General features: G+C 31.7%; 1 protein-coding gene across 1 annotated transcript; it reads left to right on the top strand.

Moving 5' to 3' along the window:
• Window positions 1-4,040: 4,040 nt before the first annotated feature.
• LOC143912558 (uncharacterized) lies at window positions 4,041-21,302 on the top strand. The gene is made up of 8 exons (XM_077431844.1): window positions 4,041-4,236; window positions 9,828-10,182; window positions 16,539-16,693; window positions 18,387-18,537; window positions 18,616-18,753; window positions 19,468-19,528; window positions 20,025-20,076; window positions 21,273-21,302. The coding sequence occupies exons 2-8, from the start codon at window positions 9,846-9,848 to the stop codon at window positions 21,300-21,302; spliced, it is 924 nt and encodes a 307-aa protein (XP_077287970.1). The 5' UTR covers window positions 4,041-4,236; window positions 9,828-9,845.
• The last annotated feature ends 2,076 nt before the right edge of the window (window positions 21,303-23,378 follow it).

Below are 23,378 nucleotides of genomic sequence, written 5' to 3'. Positions count from 1 at the left end.
CGTTTACGCAAAGTTTTTATTCACGCATATACGCGTGAGCGGACTTTTACTCAAAGTTTTTATTCACGCATATACGCGTGAGCGGACAGTAAAGTGTTAAAATAAGATAATACTAAAAATATATACAGGAAAAATAATGTATAAAACAGACAATGATCACTGGGTCAGTAGCTATTAGAATAAGCCCAGACGTATTGTGAACGCTTGTCGTGTGCGAAATTGTCCGTTTTCCGCATTGAAAGTAATCCTAAAAAAAAAACAAAAAAAAGCGTCGTCGTTTAAATTTTTTTAATGTGACGATTTTTTAAATATCTAAAATTTATAAAATATATCTAAATGACAAAATCACACATCAATTTTCACATAAATTTAAATATAAAAACATCACGTGCCTACATTATACGTACCAAATATTTATTTATCACAAATATATCGTACTAACACTAAAACAAAAACAAACGCCAAACGAGACTTGCATCGAAAGTGTGAGACTAAAAATCAAATAAAACAAGTCACCACTGAGTTTTCCTGTTTTCGACACATTCAATCTCATCCAACGTAAACATTCGCCACAAAATGCAACAATCGAAACTTGTACGTAAAATCCATTGAAAAAAGTTAACACTCAACACGCGGGGAGTCTTAAAACGATTCCAACACCTATAAACACCTAATTCGTGTCGTTCGACCCGTTCGAAACTGGCCTATCATCCGATGTAATCATTTCCATCTCAGATCGCTCATTACTATTGCTCAATATTACCGGTGAAATCGTTGCTTCCCGCGCATATCGATCGCCTTTATGCTAGAGGCCCTTAAATTGAACTGATTTATGACCAATAAAAATTAATGCAATATTTATACTTATACATAAAGTGTTTCAATTAAATGCAGCGCGTATTTGCACTCTCGTCGTTACATTTAAAATTTAAATGATGTCTGAAATACGAATTAACATATTCAATCTGAGCGATTTGATCTCCCGCGTGGACCAAGTTTTTAGTTCAACGTTGGCACGTCATTGTCATATCAATATGTACGTCAAGTTTGATATAATGACATATCGACCGGTCGAGGAATTCTAGTTCAAACTGAACCTTACCTAACCCAACATTATTCACTCAATATTATTAAGTCGACAAAAAAAAATCCTAATTGAAAATTTCAGAACCCTGAATAAAATGTGTTAGCAAAAATTTTATTTAATTTTTTGAATAACACAATCATAAACCGAACTTTTCCAAAATAAACCACAAATGACGTCAAGACGTACATTCGTACATTAAATGAAATGAGGAATGTACAGAAACTGTACATTCCTCATTTCATTCAATTCAACATAAAAAAAAACGCAATAATATCCCAATAGTATATAATTAAGTATTACAATTAAGTATTACGTTGATAATTAAGTATTACAGATAAACGATCTGATAAATATGTAGGAATCGAGTAAAACACATAGTTTCATCACAAAAATCATCAACCAACATGAATGTGCATATATGTAGATTTAAAATTTCACCCCAAAATAAAATTTAGGTATAGAATATCATATAGAATCCAATACAAGATAATGTAGACGGAAAAAAAGCAAACCTATCGAGTGCTGCAGCCGGAAGTCGCGCGAGCCAAAGCAGTACACAAATCACTCATCAAATTCAAATATTGATGCTGTTTTACAAACACTTAATTATCTCACTGTTAGTTCTTATTACATTTCCTTTACAAACATCATTGGCATGAACAACAGTTTTATGTACATTCATACATACATATGTATGTATATACAAATTTATGAACGGAATTTTATACAACATTTCATACATACGCATAACTTCTAGCAAAATAAACTTGTATGTGACAAAACGATGTCTATACCATTCAGCTACATATAAACACAAATTACCAAAACACTATTCACCGTATACATATGTAGATCATGATTTTTTAAGAGTCTACAATAAAATATAATATAGTCTTATATATGTATTTACAAACATATGTATAAAATGAATGACAAACACACATCGGATTTTGACCAGGTATCCTATTGGGACGGGGCAAATTGCAAATGGGCCGCATTGGTAACACGTTACATAAATTATAAACCGAAACATGTCCTTGATACGTGTACTATTTTTTTTTTAATTAGTCGACTAAAAAAAACTACCGACGACTCTTAAACATTTTAAAATTGTCGATTTTGACATTTAAATCTAATATATAATTTCGAAAGAGACTTTGCATATATGCATATACTATGTATGTGTCAGGTCGTCCCGGAATTAATGTCGTTTTTATAGTAAAATTCAAACTTAATTATTTATTATTTTTTTTTATACAAAATAATTTCCACAACAATCTACATATGACCTCTTGCTATCTATCTGCCAAATCATTTCATTTCTCATTTCTCGAAAAAAAAATTCGGTTTAGATTCGAAGAACTCCAAGAGACCCGATTTCACTTCTTCGATGTTGTCGTATATTTTCCCCTTGTATACGAATACGAAGAGCGAAAAAGGTGATAGTCTGGTGAATAAGCAGGATGCAACAAAAGATCCCAGTCAAGATCCTGGATTTTTTTTCGTGTCGCATCGGCAACGTGTGGCCGGGCATTATCGTGATGAACGATGAATTATTTTCGATTCATAAGAGCGGGTCTTTTTTCACGGAGTTTTGCATTTAACCTGTCCATCTGTTCACAATGAACGTCTGCGTTAACCTTTGGCCTTGTTTCAGCACTTCATGATAAATAATGCCCTTTGAATCCCACCACACACATAATAACGCCTTTCGAGGGTGTAATCCTGGTTTCGGGGTTGGAATTGGGGTATGGCTTGGAGATAAACAATTTTTTTTCTTTATCACATTATTGTAAAGGACCCACTTTTCGTCTCCGGTGATAAGATCGGGTATAAATAAATATATAATATTATAAACGGGTCAGACTGTTGCTTTTCTTGCAGTATTTTGCACATGCTGAGGCGTTGAGCTTTGCTACGGTCAACAATAACATACTGCTCCTTAAATGAACTTCTGATGAAAACGTCTCTACCATTTTTGTGGATGTGGGTAGGAGAGATTTTTTTGTTCAAAAGGAACGCAACGAATCCAGAAGGAGAAAAAAAACACAAGAAACGTCTTCACTGGTCAGATTGAACCACAGATTAACTGAATGGCTTCTTTAAACCTAATTCTCGACTTCACGAATGAAAAATTGCACATCAGATGACGAGTAACCTTTCGATGTGCACAGATGCAATTATTAAAATTGAGTTGGATCTTTCTGGCGAGTTTTTAATAAATTAATAAGGAAAAATTCGGAACTAGAGTATCAGAAGCACAGAACGTATACAGGGTAGGTATGTCGGAACTTCGGGTAGATTTCGCTTAGTGTAAGTGCGAGCAGTGCGCACGCATAAGGTATGTATACATGTCGTTAATCTGTGGTTCAGTCTGTCTGGCGCTTTTCGATCGTTTGCACCGCATCGCCCGAAGGGTGCTGGAGGGGCCGCCGGATTCCGGTATACATATAATTTCGAAAGAGACTTAGTATATATGTATGTTTGTTTGTTCGCGACAGTCAATTTAATAAAAAAAAAAACAAATGAATATTCAAATAAATTGTATATAAAATAAAACTATTCAAATAAATTTAATAAAATGTTTAATATTAGATTAGTCATGTTTAAGCGGTATATATTACAAATACCGAGCGAAGCCGGGTAACACCACTAGCGATATATAAAATGCACATTTTTTTAGTCATATTGCATGTACATACACGTGTACAAGAGCTAATTTCGAATTAAAAGCTGCGCTAAGAAGGCGACCCATTTAAGCGACCAACACCAATACATGCATACACCCTCACGACAGACGCAAATCCACGTCAAAACGGTCCACCCACCCGAAAGTCGCGTGTTGGTCACACCGCAGTCAAATCACCGGACAATGTCTTCGATTAGACGGTATTCGTGTGTGAGTGCACCACCTGGTTCCATTATAATCAGAGGTTCTGCTCTCTATGTGGTCAGTAAGAGCGCGACTTTCTTCCGCGAACCACGCTTCTGTATCTACCGTTACTTCTCTCGAGTGCTCCTCAAAACGTGTCTCTCCACACGTACATATAATACAATATTATTATACATTCATACACCCGAGAGCATCTTCGAAACGAACGGTCCGGCTGAGGAATTCGTCACATATTTATGCACCAAACGACGACCGGGTAACTATCAGTTTGATTCGCATTACTGTTATCTCTTGGCATCCTTCCGACAGCCGCAGTAAAATCAGTGTCACCGTTCATCCTGCCTACGGTGTGTCAACATTTCATACATACTAATTTAAACGGACGAGATCGTATTATTTAGAGCACTTACTTACTTACATACTCGCTCACTTTCACGCGGATGATTCCGTTTTAAAAGTTTGAGTGAATAAAAAAAAAACTAAAACAGTCGAATGCAATCGAGTGCATTGAACTGACCGAAAAACTGCTTTAAGACTTCCGGGAAAAAGTGATCCTTAATCTTTCATACGCATTATTTTATTATTGTAGTTCTTACATTGAAATTCAAATTGTAAATTATACAGCACGCTCTATTAGTAAAGCAATCCACGTGGGTTAGCGAGTTTCAAGTTACTACATTATTTGAATTGAATTCAACGATTTATGGTAAATGAAAATATCATTCTATGAGTGTAATTTATAATGACAGTTCGAAAAGTCAGTTGTTCAGCGTGTTTGACAAGTAACACAACCAATTCCATCTGAAATTGCACTGTATTGAAATAAGAATATTTATATAAAAATATTTACTTCATAATGTGCAAATGGATTGTATTTTAACATATGTGCATATGTATATTACATTTAAAAATTGGAATTTAAAATACCATTAAATCCATATATATTTTTTTCAATTATTTAATAAATATTTCTGATCAATGATTCTCACTTTTGTGACATATCTTTTGATAAAACATTATTTTGCTTCTTTTCATACCAAATTTTCATTTTTATTACATAAAGATAAACTTTTGTTTGATATGCAAATCAAAAGTTTGCTATTTGGACTTTGAAAAAGTTCCATGCTTTAATTTTACCGGTCCGAGCATAGCTGGGCAATTCAGCAAGTTTGTAATAAAATACAAATGAAATAAAACAAAAAAAGCCTCGTTGCCATGGTGATGAAACTATCAACGAAAGAAAAATTTAAAGTGCATCAGTGCATGCCATTTAAAAAGTAACAGCCAACATCAAAATTTTATTTTACACTCTATATAATCCGAAATTTAAGTTGGAAGCGAGACAAATTTGATTCATCACTTGGGTTGCATTACTTTTCGTACATCTACTGCGAGATCTCACGCGATAGTATCGCATTACATCGAACGATTAAAAGAAAATAAGCATTTTTTTTTACTTTTGTAACGTTGTCCACCGTCTATTGAATTCTCACGCAATAATAGAACAGGCATAGAAAAATAGTTAAAATATCGGGGTGAATGGGCCATCGCGTTTTAAGAATAACTGTACATGATTTCGTACTAATTCATGATGCATTGTATGTACGCCGAGAAGCATTTAGACTTTTATGGTTCACTTTAAACTTGTTTCTTTAATATGCACCATATTGTGTAATATCTATCTACAAGCAGTCCATTGTATTGTATTTGCCATTATTGAGAGTTTGATAAAGGTGAAAATGTACGACAGACAATAAAAATGTCAACTTGAAATCATAAAAATGGAATATTCCATACTCTGGATAATTTATTACTATTGTACATATCTACATACATATTTATATTTACCCAACCTGCGAATATTTTCCTCAAGCTTTTCTTTCTATGAATCTATAAGAACTGACAAATTTTAAAAGGTATGTATATGCCTTCGTAATTAGCCCCCGCAACACTTAATAATATTACATATAAAATAACAAATTTTAATAAGGAAAGAACACGATTATGATTTTTTTTAATTTCATTTCCAAAACATAAAACATATGTATTTATCAAATTTGATAAACCTATAGGTTTCTATTTCATAAAAACATACTGTAAATTAATGAACACGTTGCTCATCAATCGAAAAAATATTATATTATATCATTAAATATAATACTAGTTGCTTTACCCGGTTTCGCTTAGTATTTGTAATCAGCGTAAACATGGCGAATCGAATTGTAAATAATCATTCGTTTTTTTATTAAATTTATTTGAATAGAAAAAATATAATATGCAACCAATACAATCGTCGACAGGCATGTGCATACATACATATTTACTTAGTACATGATATTATGATATTTGACTTTAAATTCGATAGCATTTGCTATTTACCTACCTACATATGTCTAGATAATTTTTATAATCAGTATGGAACGCTGTATGCAGTGGTGTCACCACAATTTTGGTTTCCAATTTTTTTTCAATAAAGCTTTAAAATCAAGTTTTGACAAAAACTATATGAATTTTTAGATTAAATAACGGGTTTCCGTAAACTTTGGATTTTTAACAACGGGTTTCCTGAAACCCATGGAAACCATTAGGGTGACACCACTGGCTGTATGCTCGAGAAGAGATAGAAAACGGAATACGTGGGAGAGAAGTATGACACGAGCTCAGCTCCTCTGAGAAAATTTCTAAAATATTTTAATTTTTCCCGAGAGAATGTGAAGGGGTGAAAGGAAGGCCGGAAATAAATTAAAAAAAAAATTTGGGGTGAGAGTTGCGTAAAACAGAGATGAATGGAAGCATGTTGGAGAGATTTTTATCCAGCAGTGGGTGGTTAATGGATATAATACATATATATATGTACATACATACATGATGATGATGACGATATAATTTTTTGTGAAATCATCTCTGAATCTGCTAACACATATTATTTAAAAACTGATTCGCTTTCAAAGTTATAACTTGGAAATTTGATAAAAGTTGAATAAACTCGATGACTATCGAAAATATTGACAGTAAAAACTCCAAGGATTATTTTTAATTTCACAAAAAAAGATGTCAAAATTCCATCTCGCGTGACTTCAAATACTAATTATAGACATTAGTATTTGAACTAATTATAGATTTATAAAAAAGTACTTTTTAGTTATTACATGTTTACTTTTATTTTTTCATTAAAAAAACTTACTATCATCATTGCAATCATATACATCTTGCAAATGGATTCTTAGACGAATGATATCACAAAATTGAAAGGTGTATATTGTGGTACCCCGACTTTTCCGCTCAGTCAATAAGTGCCCCGAAATGACCGCGCCGACATTACCGCGCCGCAACAAAACCACGAGAGCCAAAACCGCGACAGACATAAGCGCGCGCCGACAAAACCACCCCTACAAAAACCGCTCGGCGACAAGACAGCGCCAGAATCCGCTGTCAGATGCAAGTAGCCTATTTCGATTTGGCTTTTTTTGATGTCGTATGGGTGGGACTGGATGCAGAATCGAACTCGTCCTTGCCAAATGGTTTGAATAATGCTAGTACATAAACGTTATACGGGATGTTTCACAATTTATATTCAGACCATCAAATCAACAGCCTTAGAATCAATCGTTTCAAATGCAAGTAGAATAGCAAAAAAATTTTGTATGACTATACGACGTACATAAATACATATGTATATAGTCACATACGATGTCAATATACATATATATTGACTATATAACGACTACCTACATATATTGGCTATATTTATGTATGTATAAGTATTCAGACTTGCCTTGTTTCAAATATATATGTACATATGTAAATACTTGTGTAATGCTTAATTTCCCACAACTATGGATTAAATTTTCATTGGATGTCCATGAAATACTTATTAAATCAAACTATCTTTTTAAATTACTTCATAAGTAGATTAAATGTTTTAAGCCATCTTCTTAACATTAAAAATATATGTGCATATATGTATGTATAAATATTTACAATACATACGTATATAGATCCAGTGATAAAAACATATTGGACTACGCTTAACCGTAATACAACATTGAAGACAATAAAAAAAATATATAAAGTGTCAAGTATATTGCCTTAATTGTATACCTTCAACCGTTGTTCGAGTCTAGTATGCACATATTGACTAAACCTTTTCAAACTGCGGCCTTCTGTCCGCTCATCTAGTAATGCAACCACCGGTTTGTTTGGATGTTTTTAAATTTTGTCGTTTCACTTTTTATTTTCAAAAAAAGCCAAATCGAAACTGATACTACTCCATACCGAAATAACTCGCGAGCGCAATTTGCATCTGACAGTAGATTATGGCGCGGTTTTTGCTGAAGCAGTTATGTCGCCGAGCGGTTATGTCTATCGCGGTTTAAGCTCTCGCAATTTTGTCGCGGCGCGGTAATGTCGGGGCGGTTATATCTGGGCGCTTATTGACCGAGCGGTTTTGACTGGACACTGTATACATATGTAGATATGTATAAATTCAAAATTTAATCTGAATAATTAACAAAAAAATGGATATGTATGTATATGCAAGTCCTATTGTAAATAAAACAAAATTAAGACATTTGTGCTTCATTGCATCAAAGAAAGTTATTAGTATTAAGCATTTAATTGAACTAGTCGAATTGCTAGGAATCGTCTAAAAGTAAAAAACAAAACTTTTTTATAAAAATGTATACGGCTTAAGTTTGTATATCAGGTAGCAAACCAAATTTATAGTACTAAATTGCAAACTATAAATGTTCATAATGGACACACACATGAACAACTAAGCCAAATGTATACATACTCATCAATTCCTATTCAAAACCATCCACCGAATATCGACGGGTACAGCACCAATTGAAATACGAAAACGCAAACAAATATAACAACAGAAATCGCTTTTCCATCGATCGTTCGACGACTACAATATCGATGCAAATTTGGCAATAGCGAAATTAACAGTTTCCATACCGCACACATCCGTACGAGTAACAAGCACCTATGACTTTGACCTCAATCTCACCGATTCGAGTGCAACACAATCGCGTGTCTCAATTTTACTTTTATTTGTTTACCGTTACACCGCAATACATACATATATGTACATACATACTTAAACGTGCGTACATACATACATACGCACAGACGGAAGTGGAGAGAGAGAAAAAAAAAACGAAATTGAAAATTTCATTCATGATATCACGATTTTCATACACTCGTGACTCACAAATGTACGTACTATACAGACAAACGCAAATGTAATATAATGAGCACCACTTTCGGACAGATCCATAAAAGCACTCGAATTATAATATGAAGTCATCAAAAATTACTCACTCATTCAATGTCTACTTCCATTTCTAATCCGTAATAAAAATTATTACCTTTTATTTGAATACAATCCACAACTATGTACATATTATAATAATATTTTGTTATAATATGCCGTTTAGCTTTCTTTCGACATTTTTTTATCTATCTATGATACGATACATTCAATAAGAAAAGAAACGAACTCAGACATTAGCAATATAAAATAATAATAAATAATACGATAAAAAGTCAAATTACTTTCTATCTGTTGTATTCGGCATGTTTTTTGATATGTCGACCGCATTTTTATTTCAGATATTTTATTGGAGAAGAATAAATGCGCATGATATTTTTTGCGTAGTTTCACAACTACGATAAGATCAATTAATCAATTGAATAATTCAATTGACATTGAAAAATTTTTCAATTGACATTGAAAAATTTGAATGCATTGATACTGCAAACTCCGGGTCAAATTCAAAAGAAACCATTAAAAAAATATAGATATATTTAATCAACATCGTCGTTCTTTTTCTGTTTCAGTTGTGACCTCAGTCAATCATGGACGTGAAGGATATAATCAAGTGGCTGTTGAGCCACAAAATACCCGAAAAAGCGTCAACGGCGAGGTGCGTCATCGTCGTAATTTTCATCGCGAACGTGATGGTCACGTGTCACGGATATGAAACTGTTAAAAATCAACGACACATAATAAATGGCACCGAATCATCGAATTTATTCAATAGTGGCAGGCCGCATAACAATAGCACAGTGATAAAATACAAATCGGCCCTCTTGAACGAAAACAATCACGAAATAGTTAAACAGAGAGTGCGAAGTTTGATGTTCACTACTACGAAGTACCTGAAAGGGTACATGAAAAGCTTAAACGAAAAGGGTGAGTAAATATATATTTTGTTTGTTATTACGTGACTTAATAAATGATTTTTAAAATGAGATTATTAGAACAACACCGCTAAGAAACCAACACAAAAAGATCTAAAACCTATCGAAATAAAAATTTCTGCTAGTCATTGAAATACAGACTTACATTTATAATAAAATTGTTTACAAATACAAAAATGGTACATAATAAAAATAGTAGCATCAAATATTCAGAGGCTCAGAGTGACTAAGCACCATTGATATTTTAAAGTAGTATACATACATATGTATGTCAATTTCAAATGTAAGTACTTCAACATGACAAACATTTTTACAGTTATCCTGAAAAGGTAACTTCTCAAATGGTTGAACAAAACTGTTATTGATATTACGTATGATTAATTACAAATACAAATTAAAGTACCTATAGTGTGGATTGATTTTATTTTCTTGTCAGTTTAGTCTGAAGCTGCCAGCAGCATAGCTCGCATAACCACTGTGAGGTTACCAGGTTCAATCCTATAGGTTGAACTCGATCGAAAAGAATTTATTCCGAACATAATCTGTAGTGCTGCTAGTCAGACTTGAATATTTGTGACTCCAAGTCGATCGTTTCCTATCAGAGTTTGCCTATTTATTTGATTTAATTTTTGAAACGGTTCCTCCATCAAATTGGCAAATACCATCGTGTCCACTATGTCACCACCATTTGAATATGATTTCAAAATGTTATATCTATAAATTTATATATGTACAAGTATAAAACCATGGATGTCGCTCAGGAGCAACCCGTCATGACATCATAAATTTAAAAACACAAGCAAAGTTTAAATGCAACGGGTTTGGTGCAAACGATCGACAAGCGCCAGACAGACTGAACCATAGATCAACTGGTTGGCTGCTTTAAACGCACTTGTCAACTTCACGAATGATAGATTGCACATCAGATGACGAGTAACCTTTCGATGTGCACAGATGCAATTATTAAAATGGTAATTATTAAAATTGAGTTGGATCTTTCTGGCGAGTTTAATAAGGCAAAATTCGGAACTAAAGTATCAGAAGCACAGAACGTATACAGGGTAGGTGTATGTCGGGACTTCGGGTAGATTTCGCTTAGTGTAAGTGCGAGCAGTGCGCACGCATAAGGTACACGTGTCGTTAATCTGTGCTTCAGTCTGTCTGGCGCTTGTCGTTCGTTTGCACCGCATCGAAATGCAACATGCACTGAAATTTTGCATTCATATACAAAATATTCTAGATTTCGACTTTTCACATGATCACAAAACTTCATATATTGCTACTACGTACAGACATAATTGTAAATTTGTTTGAGTTAAGCTATGTACATATATGGAAAAAACGAAGATGACATCTAAAATTGGTTAAACAATTTCCATTTTAAATCCGCAAGTCCGAAAACCAAACCAAATATTCAAAGGCATCGATGGAGTGTAGGAAAAATAATTAAGGAAAATAAAACAAACAGGTTTCTAAATGAACCTTTGCTTTGGAGTTCGAACAATCGAGAATAATTAAAACTACTGTTGTGTATTCGTTTTGTTACATTTGCCTATTCAAATGTACTATTTATATACATACATATGTTCATATACATATGTATGTAGGTATGTATATGTATATGTATATACATATACATATATGTAAATTGATATTGACTATTACAAAGTATTCAATTATTTTTTAATCAATATTTTACCATGATGACATGACAAGTTAATCCAACGCGTCATCATAACCATATATGTATGTCAATATACATACATATATACGTACAGGGCTAAGAAGAGGAGGGGGGGGGAGACGCTGAAAATTCTCGGCTACTTTTAAGTTAAGGAAAATGGAGTTCGGCTAAAATAATTAAGCGAAGCCTGCAAATTCTCATTTGCCCTGGGGTTACCAATTCTTCGACGAAATTCGACATAAACAGTCAAGTACTTATACATATGTACATACATATTAAACGCACAATATTTTTTTTTGTCACTAAATAAAAATTTTCCCCGAGCTCGAATTTTCTCTCGCCACTTATGCATACGTATGTATGTATGTACGTATATTCGTATTAAAAACATATGTACATACGTTTTAAAAACAAACTCATTGTAACAATGATGAGTAGACTTCATAGATATAGAATAGCATACATATATAACATTCAAGAATATTCTATATCTATGGTAGACTTCCTATACATATGTATGTAATTGAAAAAAGTTTCAAATATCAAAAATAAAATACGATTTAAGTCCGAGCCTCTCTATTTCGGCTTTATGCATTAACGAAACTTTTTTATACGGCTAGGCTTAGATATTTGTTCACACTCATGAATGAAAATCTCCAAACTATTATAATAGTAAAATATAATAATAACGAAAGCGTTCTACGACGCCGTGCAAAAAAAATAGAGCGCACAACAAACAATTTCGATTTCTTTTCGAGGAAAACGGGCATAATTAAGATACGAAATCATCGTTTACCCGATCGCCGATTTACCAACGGATAAAACACTCGGTGAAATTTCGAATTTACTCGGTCAAGCGTCTGTAATTTATACAACAACCAAGTATATACATACATACATACATATGTACATCGGATGTCGTTCGTCTTAAGATCGAACACCCAAATAAAACTCGTTTACCCAAAAATCACCGACGTGTACTATGGGATCGTATAATTGCTCAACGGTATGCCGAAAATTGAAACTGTAAAAAATATACATCGTCAGAGAAAAATTGCACCTGTAAAATGTAGCTTACTTTTACTATATTCATATACATGGCTTGGGTTAAAAACGATGAATCGTTAATATTCAAATAATATTACTTTAATGTTGCATAATTACCTACATACATACATGCAGTTAAGTTTGTGAAGGAAGCTCGATTCAATCGTAATTGTACATATATTTGTATTTACATGGGTACATATGTACATATAAACTATACATATGTATATAATTCGTGACAATACTTGTGAATGTAACAAAACGTAACATTTATCAACATACATATGTATATAGGTAGATTGTATTGAAATATATTCAAATCTGTCTATCATAAAAAAATTGCTCATAATAAAATGGAAAAGTTTGTAGAAGAAAAACTATCTACTATGTATAGGATGATTAGTCATTTTTTTATTTTTTATTTTTATTTTACATTTATACCAGGAAGGCCTTACAGGTAAATCCCAATGCGCCTTCCTGGCCAATTACAAATACAAATGCAGCATTTTTTTATTAAAAGTCGTTGAATTGCGAGACACTGAAAAAACTCGCAAATTAACGAGACATCTATGAATTGTACATAAATTTTTATTGTACATCCATCAAATTTCAAATAGTGGTGACATAGTAGGTAGGAAGGATTTTTAGCCAACTTTTTTTTCCGGGAACCGTTTCAACAATGAAATCAGAGAAAATTGGCAAACTCTGATAGGAAACGATCAACCTGGAGTCACAAATCCAAGTCTGACCAACAGCATACTCTGAAAAATTCATTTTCATTCAGGGATAGAACCCGGCACCTTCTTGACGGTAAGCAGAAGCTTAACGTCCGAGCTATGCTGCTGGCTATATATGAAATTAGCATTTGAATTATATAATACAATATAAATTATACATTTATGTAGTTCATATATATACATACATGTGTATGTGCTTAAATTTTATATTTATTTTTAATTTATACCAGGAAGGCCTAACTGGTAACCCCAATGCACCTTCCTGGCCAGAAACATTTTACATTTCATACTACGTAGTATTATATAACACAAAGTATATACATATCAATTAACATCCACAGAGACATTTATGGTCAAATTTGTAAATTTGCAGCATTTTATACAATTCGAGATTTCTAAAAACTCTAGATTTTGCGAGAAAATGGGTTAGGTAGCCAATTTTTTGGAACCGTTTCAATGAAAATCAGATAAATTGGCAAACTCTGATAGGAAACGATCGACCTGGAGTCACAAATCCAAGTTCTAGCCAGCAGAAATCTCTGTTCAAACTCTGTTCAAAGCATTATATGCTAACCACTAATCTATATGTAATTAATTAAAATTTTAGTCAAATCTGTTGAATGTTATATTGAAAATATGTATATAAAGAGTCATAAAAAATAATCTCAGCAGTACAGGTGGCAAGTTATGTTATATGAAGAAAAATATGAGGTTAATTGAATAGTCGATTCGTTTTACGGCATTATAATGCAACACTAAATAACACTTAAAAATGCCCATTACATACATTTAAATAAATAAATCAAATTAAACACTAACGATGTGAGAAGAATGTTTATATGTATGGATATAATAAATTATCTAAAATATTTTATATAAAATGTAATATTTTATTAGTCTTAAAATACGACTTTGAATAATAATCCTTGTTTAAATTTTAATTAAAAAATTTTCACTTGTTTTTTTTCTTGAAAATTTTCATATATTATTGTATCATTAATTTAATCTTTTATGTATTACTATATGTACAACAACACGTACGAATGCAAAATTCAAATAATAATAACGACATTACCACAGTCCCTAAATTTCGAAATTCGCTTACTTCAAAATAAGGGCACCTTCACTATTTAATTAATTCAATTACACTAAAAGAATTACGATATGTATGCGAGTATTTCTATACAAATTTCAAATTTTAATTACAACGCTTTTCATTCGTTTTTTTTAACGGTGAAAATCACACATATACATATGTGCCTATGGATGTTTTAATATTTCATTAATTAAACTGTCTTTTATACAAAATGTACAAATTAAAGTATATAAAAATATAATTAGATTGAAAAAGCCCAAAATTTGTAGTACTTACTTGAACAGAAAGTTGAACCATGGCTGTTGAATTGAAGATGTGCAGCACATAATATCAGAAGGATATTTAATTCAATCGATATAAAGTATATATTCACAATTCGGAAGTGTAATGATACGATAATGAAAGACAAACACTCGCGAGCAAATCCCGAACGAAACAATGCACTGATATATAAAATACATACATATATTTTTAATTATGTTACCGTAACAACACTAATAGACAATTGAATTATAATATAAAGATATATTTAAAAATAAATTATTAAAATATTAGCTATTATTAAATAATTGCCCGTGTTTCCTTGGTAATGTTTTAAGTTAATAATTGCATTTTATTTCTACATAATAATACTTGTGAATAAATAAATTATATGTAAAAACAATAATTGAGAGTTTTTGGGATTTATAATAAAATTTATGATCTTCTAGCTCATAATTTTTAAGTGCGGAAAAATCAGCATTTTCCATGAAGTTTTCTGAAGTGTTGCATTGTTTTATTTTCATATTTTTGACAGTAAAATTTAATACTCCTTAATAATGGTAGAGAAATATGTAGAGTTTAATTCGTTTCTGTAGCTTACTTTTCAATATTTTCATGTACAAAAAAATATATATTTAATAGCTTTAAATTTCTATAAAAAAAATAGTTCATAAAATTAAGCTCCATCATTTAAAAAATAATATTTTTTAACAAAATTATCAATATCAATCAATAAAAACATTCGTTACATTTTTTTAGCTTGCTTAAAATACTTACAAACACATCTAAGTTTTAATAACAAAATTGTCTTGACTGTAATTCTGTACAAATAAAATTCCACAAATTAAATTTAGAGTTATCAAAATATTATTTATGTTTGTTGGATCCATTATGCAAAACTATGTAAATCCGAAAATAGAATAGAATTATTTACATCTACCAAAATTACTTGTAGATTGACTGAAATTTTTTTTAAATATAGTTGATATTTCAAAATCAAATACATCATCGGAAGAAAAGCAGAAAGCTTTAAGTCAAATACCCTTATTTTGAGAAAATCAATTTGTTCGAAAATCAAGAAGCTTGAAGCTCTCTATTTTTTGACGTAGGTCTCTAATTAATGTTTTGACTTAACAAATTCGAAAAAAATCAAATCTACAAAATAACAAATTCAAAACATCCAATTTTTGACTTAACGTCTTCTGCCAGTATACCGATGACATATATGGCGAAATCACACAGGAAAGAACGTGGCAAACGGTATTTTTATAGACATTTAAACATGCAAAAAAAATGTGGCATCCCAAAATCACCCCCTGGAGTGTTTTCGGTAAAATTTTATCCTTGCTGACAGTGATCGATAACGGTGCATCCCATATTTGAAGAAATTTAGGGGAACCCCCACAGTAGGGAGCCAAGCACACGACGTGCCGTTCTTCCCTGTTTGATTTTTCGCCCATACTGTTAAGTTAATACAAACATTTCATTAATACATATCAAAAATAATCATTATCATTTTTCAGGTCTGGGACGTACATTCGGAAGACCTATCAAACAACTACAAGCTGCTTTGCTTCCAGTGATGTTCAAACTCGGTGTAATTTCGACACTTGTAGTACTGACATTTATACTCGTCGTGAAAGCTGTCGGCATTGGTCTAATGTTGCTCATGTTTAAGGTTCTATCTTACTTCTTTTGAATGCAAACTATATGTATTACTATTTATATCATTATAGTTTTCATAGCTGAAATGCTAAAAACATTTATAAAAAAGTGTGTCATTCAAACAAACAAGTTATGTTATATGCATATTATGATATTAACCACTATCGAATGTAACGTGTGACACACATTATGTTTGTCTGTTATTACATGTTTGGGCAAAAATTACCACAGTGGTCATTTGCTAAATTTCGGTAAACGTGAGAAATAAAACCGCAGTTTACTTTTGTGGGTCAATTGTATACTTGTACATAAGTATTCAAAAAAAATAGTTTTTTTATAATATAACCCAGTTTGAGATACATACACTAGTTTATTTGTACTCAATAGAATAGTAGTTGACAATATGAAAACATGCTTTAAATATCATGCGCATATTATGTTTTGATATCTTATTTTATAATAGTATTTATACACTATTTTTATAATTTAAGAATCCAAAGAACTTTGAAATGAATATGGTACATGTATAAGTTTACCATGTATACGTTATTTATCTCATCATGGCTTATTTTATCTCACCCTTCAAAATGTTAAATGTTTTCTCCTCTCATAAAAAGTACATAGCTTAAAATACATATTTTAAACCAGCCAATTACGATTTGTAGAAACATTGGATATTGTATAGAAAAGTTTGTCAGTTAATTTATTTACATGTTTAAAAATTCAATATAGGCGAAAAATCCACCAAATTGATTTCCTTAAAAATTTTACCTTCGTACTTCCATTATTATACACATATGTATATACATAATATTTCAATATATGTATTATTATATTTATTACACCTAAATTCTAATAATGTTAGAGTAATTTATCATCTATCATATATACCTATAATATTGCTATTCTGTGTGTCTGTTTGCGACAACGCTCGCCGTAGTATCGAAATAGTATAATAATTTCGATACGACATACATATGTACGTCACAGCTAAAACACTGCTAACAAAACGTAAGAACATAATAACAAAATAAAAAAACTTCTATATATATACTGTTTGCTACCAATGTTTCCTCTAGGCTAATAGACGGCGCTAAGTCTCTGGACATTTAGTGCCATATTGAAAATTTAGCCATATTGCACCGGCCCAGTATATATGTATGTATATCATTCAGATGACACATACTTAATATCAGTCAAAATTTCTCAGGATCACAATATTATCTATAGATACTTTATGTATATGTTACAGTGAAAGCATACTTCAAGTGAAAATATATTTTCACTAATGAAAATATATTTTCACCAATTCAGGCAGTGAAAATGTATCAAACAATGAATATACAACGTTTAACTCTATAAATTTAACCCTAACAACCCAATCTTAAATGAATAGGGCCAACCCTTACTTAACCTAACCTATCCTAATCCTTAAATAATACCAACCCTAACAATCTAATTTTAAATGAATAAAACAAACCTGAAAATGTAACTGGTTATGATTTCACTGAAACGTCATTGAAAATATATTTTCACTTGAAATATAATTTCACTGTGACATATACATACATATATACTGTAGATAAAGCATTATAATAAAAATGATTACACAAAATCCCTAAACTGAAATATGTTCAATTAAATAATATCAATTATAAAGATATCTCAAACAAAATTGTTTTAAAAATTTAAATCTTTTAATTCAGATGGCTGCCGGACTTGCAAAGCTCAAATCAGCATTCCATGAACCACATCACCTCGACCATCATGGTTGGTCTCCGCACAAAGAAGTCCACGTACATGTCCACGGGCAAGTACCTACTGGATATGCTTCCGGATTAGGTTCACTCTTCCAAGGTGATTCATCATGCATCAACTATACCTTTAAATCTTTGAATTGAATTAAATTTAATTATAATTCATATATTTTACTAGGCGGTGGTGGTCACGAACCATGGAGTCGACTGGATCCCAGTATCACATCTCTCTCCGGCAAACCTCAGTTGAGCTACACCGCTGTTCAGCCGGGTCCCTCATCTATCAACACTCCGTACGGACACTACATAAGGACCGGTGAGCCGACTGCACCTGCTGTTTAGCTGAAATCAGTTCGGATGTGAATTTTAGATCGTATTCAAATAAAGTATTATAAAGAATAGCAGCTCTACGAACTGCCCACCGATTCGATGGCTTAAGTTTCATTTCATTGGAGCCTATCTAATAGTAGTGGATATTGAAGAGAGCATTTTATGAACCTTAAACTTGAATAGTTTACAGTAAAAATAGCTTATATAATATTGAAAATGTGTGAATTTTACTATTTTAATTAATTTAATATACAAATACAATATTAACAATATCGACTGGTAGATTATATGCATATCATTTTACTTATATAATAAAAAATACCTTTTATATTGAAATTCTAAATAATTGTATGTGAAAATGAAAGATGTGTGAGCTTAGAATTTCAATATAAATCTCCAAAATTGATGATTGATTAATGAAAATCATCATCGGTGACGACGCTGTACATCAAAGCAAACATTCCTAACTGTTAATATAAATTAATATTTTAATGTTTTAGTTTGTACTGTTACGTGTATTCGATTTTAATTTGTATCAGAGATGGCACATTGATGACATTTTTGTCAAAATGGTATTCGTACCAAATATATTAATTTTTAATATATAATAACTGAAAAAAAGTATTGTAGTTTAATGTACTTCTTTGGGAGATTTATCATCTCTGTTTTTTATGCATGAATTTGATTATTCATTTTTAAGTTAATAGAAACTTTAAGTGTACTCGATACCATAGAACGGAATTAGCGTTACCAAATATAATGTAAATAACATGAATTATTTATTCAGTAGTGTTTTTTTGTACTTATTATTTAATTCCTGTAATTTTATGTTATTTATTTATTTATTTTGACATTAAATTGTCTATTTATAAATATACCTTTAATTTTTACATACCTCTTCTTATTCATTGTTGAGATGCGGAATGAAAAACCTAACCTCTAACAGGCTATGTCTGAAACACAACTTGCGTTACATTTGAAAAATCAAATAAAACGACAGACAAAGCCTAGGAGAGGCTAAGCTAAGATTCCTTGAAAATTCAGCAGTTCCTAAAATAATAATTCTAATCAACAAATTTAAATTAAATATGAATAGGAAAATATTTTCAATAAATTGTAGTGACATCTATCGCTTTTATTATATACTAAAAAAATCCTATGTAACATCGACAATAATTTCCAGTTTTAACACAAGTATTTTTAATGGTTTTTAAATGTAATATCTAAAAAATGTTAATGCAAATATGTAATTCACAGAACGGCTAATTCAAAGCAATTATACTTAGAATTCTATAATGTCGCGTATCAAGTGATTTAAGTGCAAATTAAGGCAATACATATACTCATAAAAATAATGTTGACTTGCCGAATCTTAAATTTTCTATATGAATTTTAATTGAGTTGACGCAATACTAGAAATGAAATAAAATTGAATCTAAATACAAATATATCCACATACTTCTCACAGCTTCTAAAACTTTTCCAACGCCTACGAACCTACAAAAAATTGAATTCAACTTCAAAATATCTACCAATATGCACACTATCCCTTCTCAGTCTAGACCTGAAGATTAACGTATACTATAGTGTTTCTCAACCTTTCGAATGACCTACGCTCACCTTCACATAATTTATTAAATCGCTAGCTAGCGCCAAAGTCTATTTTTTTGTTTTGCGGTCTAAAAATTTGCTATTCTTAGAATTCGGTGTCCAAACTGCAGTTTATCTTTGTAAGGAATCTAATAAATAGTTATTTATTTTAATATAACATCATCATCATTATCATCATCTACAACCGCTCAGCATCCACTGCTGGATGAAGGCCTCTCCAACACGCTTCCACTCGTCTCTGTTTTGCGCAACTGTCATCCATCTTACCGTTATTCCCTTATTCCCTAACCATATTCCCTGGTCTTCCTTTTGCATTCTCTCGGGTACCATTCAAGTACTTCTTTTGTCCACCTTTCGTCCATTATTCTAGCCAAATGGCCCACCCATTGCCATTTCAATCTCTTCACTCTATCCACTACTCTTGTCATACTTCTCACCCACGTATTCCGTTTCCTATCTTTCCTCGTTATGCCAAGCATACAGCGTTCCACACTTCTTTGAGTGCATTGGAATTTATGTATCATCTTGGCATTCAATGTCCAAGTTTCATATTCATACGTCATCACTGGCAAAACGCATTGATCGAAATTTTTTTTCTTCAGGCAGAGTGATTTAAAAACAACATTCATTCGTCCAAATACACTTCCTCCTAGTTTTATACGTCTCTTTATTTATTTTTCTTTACTACTAGACATGTCAATTATTTGACCTACATATACAAATAACCATTTACTACTTGAACTATTTTATTATCTAATGAGATGCTATCAGGCATACAATAACTATTGACGGTTAGTTTGGTCTTATCTACGTTAATTTTTAATCCTACTTTCCTACTTTCCCTGTCCAGCTGTGTTAGTCTGTATCGTAAACTATATCGTCTGCGAACCAAAGGTGACTAAAGAAGTGACCGTTGATGCGTAATCCCTTTCCTATGCTAAATCCATATTAATATAATATATTTAATACAAATGGCGGTCTCCCTCACGGGACTGAAATTGAAACGCCCGAAAACGCAAATATCGGAAGGCAAAGATCGAAAATCGAAAGATCAAAAAAAAAGGGTGCATGGTAAACGGTACTATGTATATATAATATATATGAGTGGCATGCGGTGAAGTTATCTCTCTTTTTGTCATACAGCCTTGTTTAATGTGCGCGCGCAGAATACGGGAGGAAATGCCTGTTCCTCTTGTTCCTGTTGTATCCTCCTCGAGCAAATTAAGTGAGGATGTACGACTAGGAGAGAGACCCGTTTTTTATCTTTCGACTTAAGATCTTTCGATTTTCGATCTTTGCCTTCCGATATTGGCGTTTCACTTTCGGTCCCGTAGAGGTATAATATATATCCCTACAAATGGATATATATTATAATATTAATGATAAATTCAAATAAATAAAAAACTTTTGCATTTGGATTTATGACAATGTGAAATTAATTATTATATAAGATTTTTTTTACAGAAACATCTTCAGACGTTCATACGACATTTTGAAAGTTTTAACACAATAGCGGATGATGATGTTATCGCAATGTCAATGCCAACTTGTTTTTGCCTGAGACTATAAACATAACCCGGTCGGTATGGGTGTAGAGAGGTAGGTGGGTTTCATCGTCCCAATTCGGTATTTTCTTTTTCTTCTTTAAGTTTTTTTTTTTAGAAAATAAAAGAAGTCATCGGAATCTGTTCCGTCGCCGATGTTCGACTGGAAGTTGACCGCCAACGACCTTGTAAATTTGACTAAGATGATGCTCACAATGGTTTCGATGTTAATTAACGTGCTTTATATGCTGGCCGCGTACGCCGACGACAATTGTGCAACTGATGATGCGATCGCACTATACTGACATATTTGACACAAAAAATATTGTAAACAGAAAACGGATAGATTTCAAACGGAAGATCTTTTACACAATGATTTAGAACTTGACTTTACTATTCAAACCTGAGCTTTAGCCATATTTCCTACGGTTTATATTAATATCTATATGCATATGTTAAATCATGTAATTGCCGGTTTGAATATGTTTGGGTATTGTTTGATATGAAATTACTCGACGCACTGATAAATATGTATGTACATACAGTGATTGGGTATGTTACTATATTCTCATTATTACGATCAGAAATACCCATGTTCTTCTACATCATGGGTGGCCAAACTGTTTTTGAAATTATTGGCGGCGGTCGATTAACACTAAAACCAGTAATTTAAAACAAAAAAATAAGTCAAAATTGAAAATAAACATAGATAATACATATAATATGTAGAATCTACAAAGTACGCCTATGAGTCTGTATCAATATTTATTTTTAAGGAAATTTTTCACAGGAAAAAAATTATTTACATATGCTAAATTAATAAATTTGTAAGGAAAGTATAACTAGAATCATAGTTTTAAAATTACGTGTTTTTCTTTTGTATAATATTATAATCTAAAATTTATATAAAAAAAATGAAACGACCAAGTTATTGACCACTGTATGGTTATTAAAAATTAAAAAATATTAATCTTTTAACATTGTCAAATTCTCTTTTTTTCCACATTATTGCCTATTTGACCTATAGGTAGCATTTCCCTTAGTTATTATTATTCGTTTCTAGTATTTGTTAGTTAAAAATGGCAAAGTTTCACAACGATCGGAATTTAGGAATATTAGCTCTAATCGATTAAGAAGTGAAACATAGAAAAGCCAAATCATTTGAGGTGTTATTATTAATTTTAAATCACAAAAAATGCTTTGTTTATACTTTTTTACTCGTGTTTATTATAATTAATAACCTATTTGAATATCCTTGTTTTTTAATAAGCTATTTGATTGATACAAATATAACCCATTTATTATTTATAATTCTAGCTACCAAATATAACAATTTTATTTCGAGTCTAGTCATATATGGTCGTGTAACAATGTGTTAAGACGCGCGGCTCGAAATCTGTGTCAGTCGAATGGCGCCATTTCATATGCTAACGCTAAAGAAGCAACAAACACAATG

Source organism: Arctopsyche grandis, chromosome 6 (genome assembly GCF_051622035.1).
Source record: "Arctopsyche grandis isolate Sample6627 chromosome 6, ASM5162203v2, whole genome shotgun sequence".
In the NCBI taxonomy this organism is placed as follows: Eukaryota; Metazoa; Arthropoda; class Insecta; order Trichoptera; family Hydropsychidae; genus Arctopsyche; species Arctopsyche grandis.
Note: the sequence above shows the minus strand (reverse complement) of the source record. Positions and strands in the feature narration are given on the sequence as shown.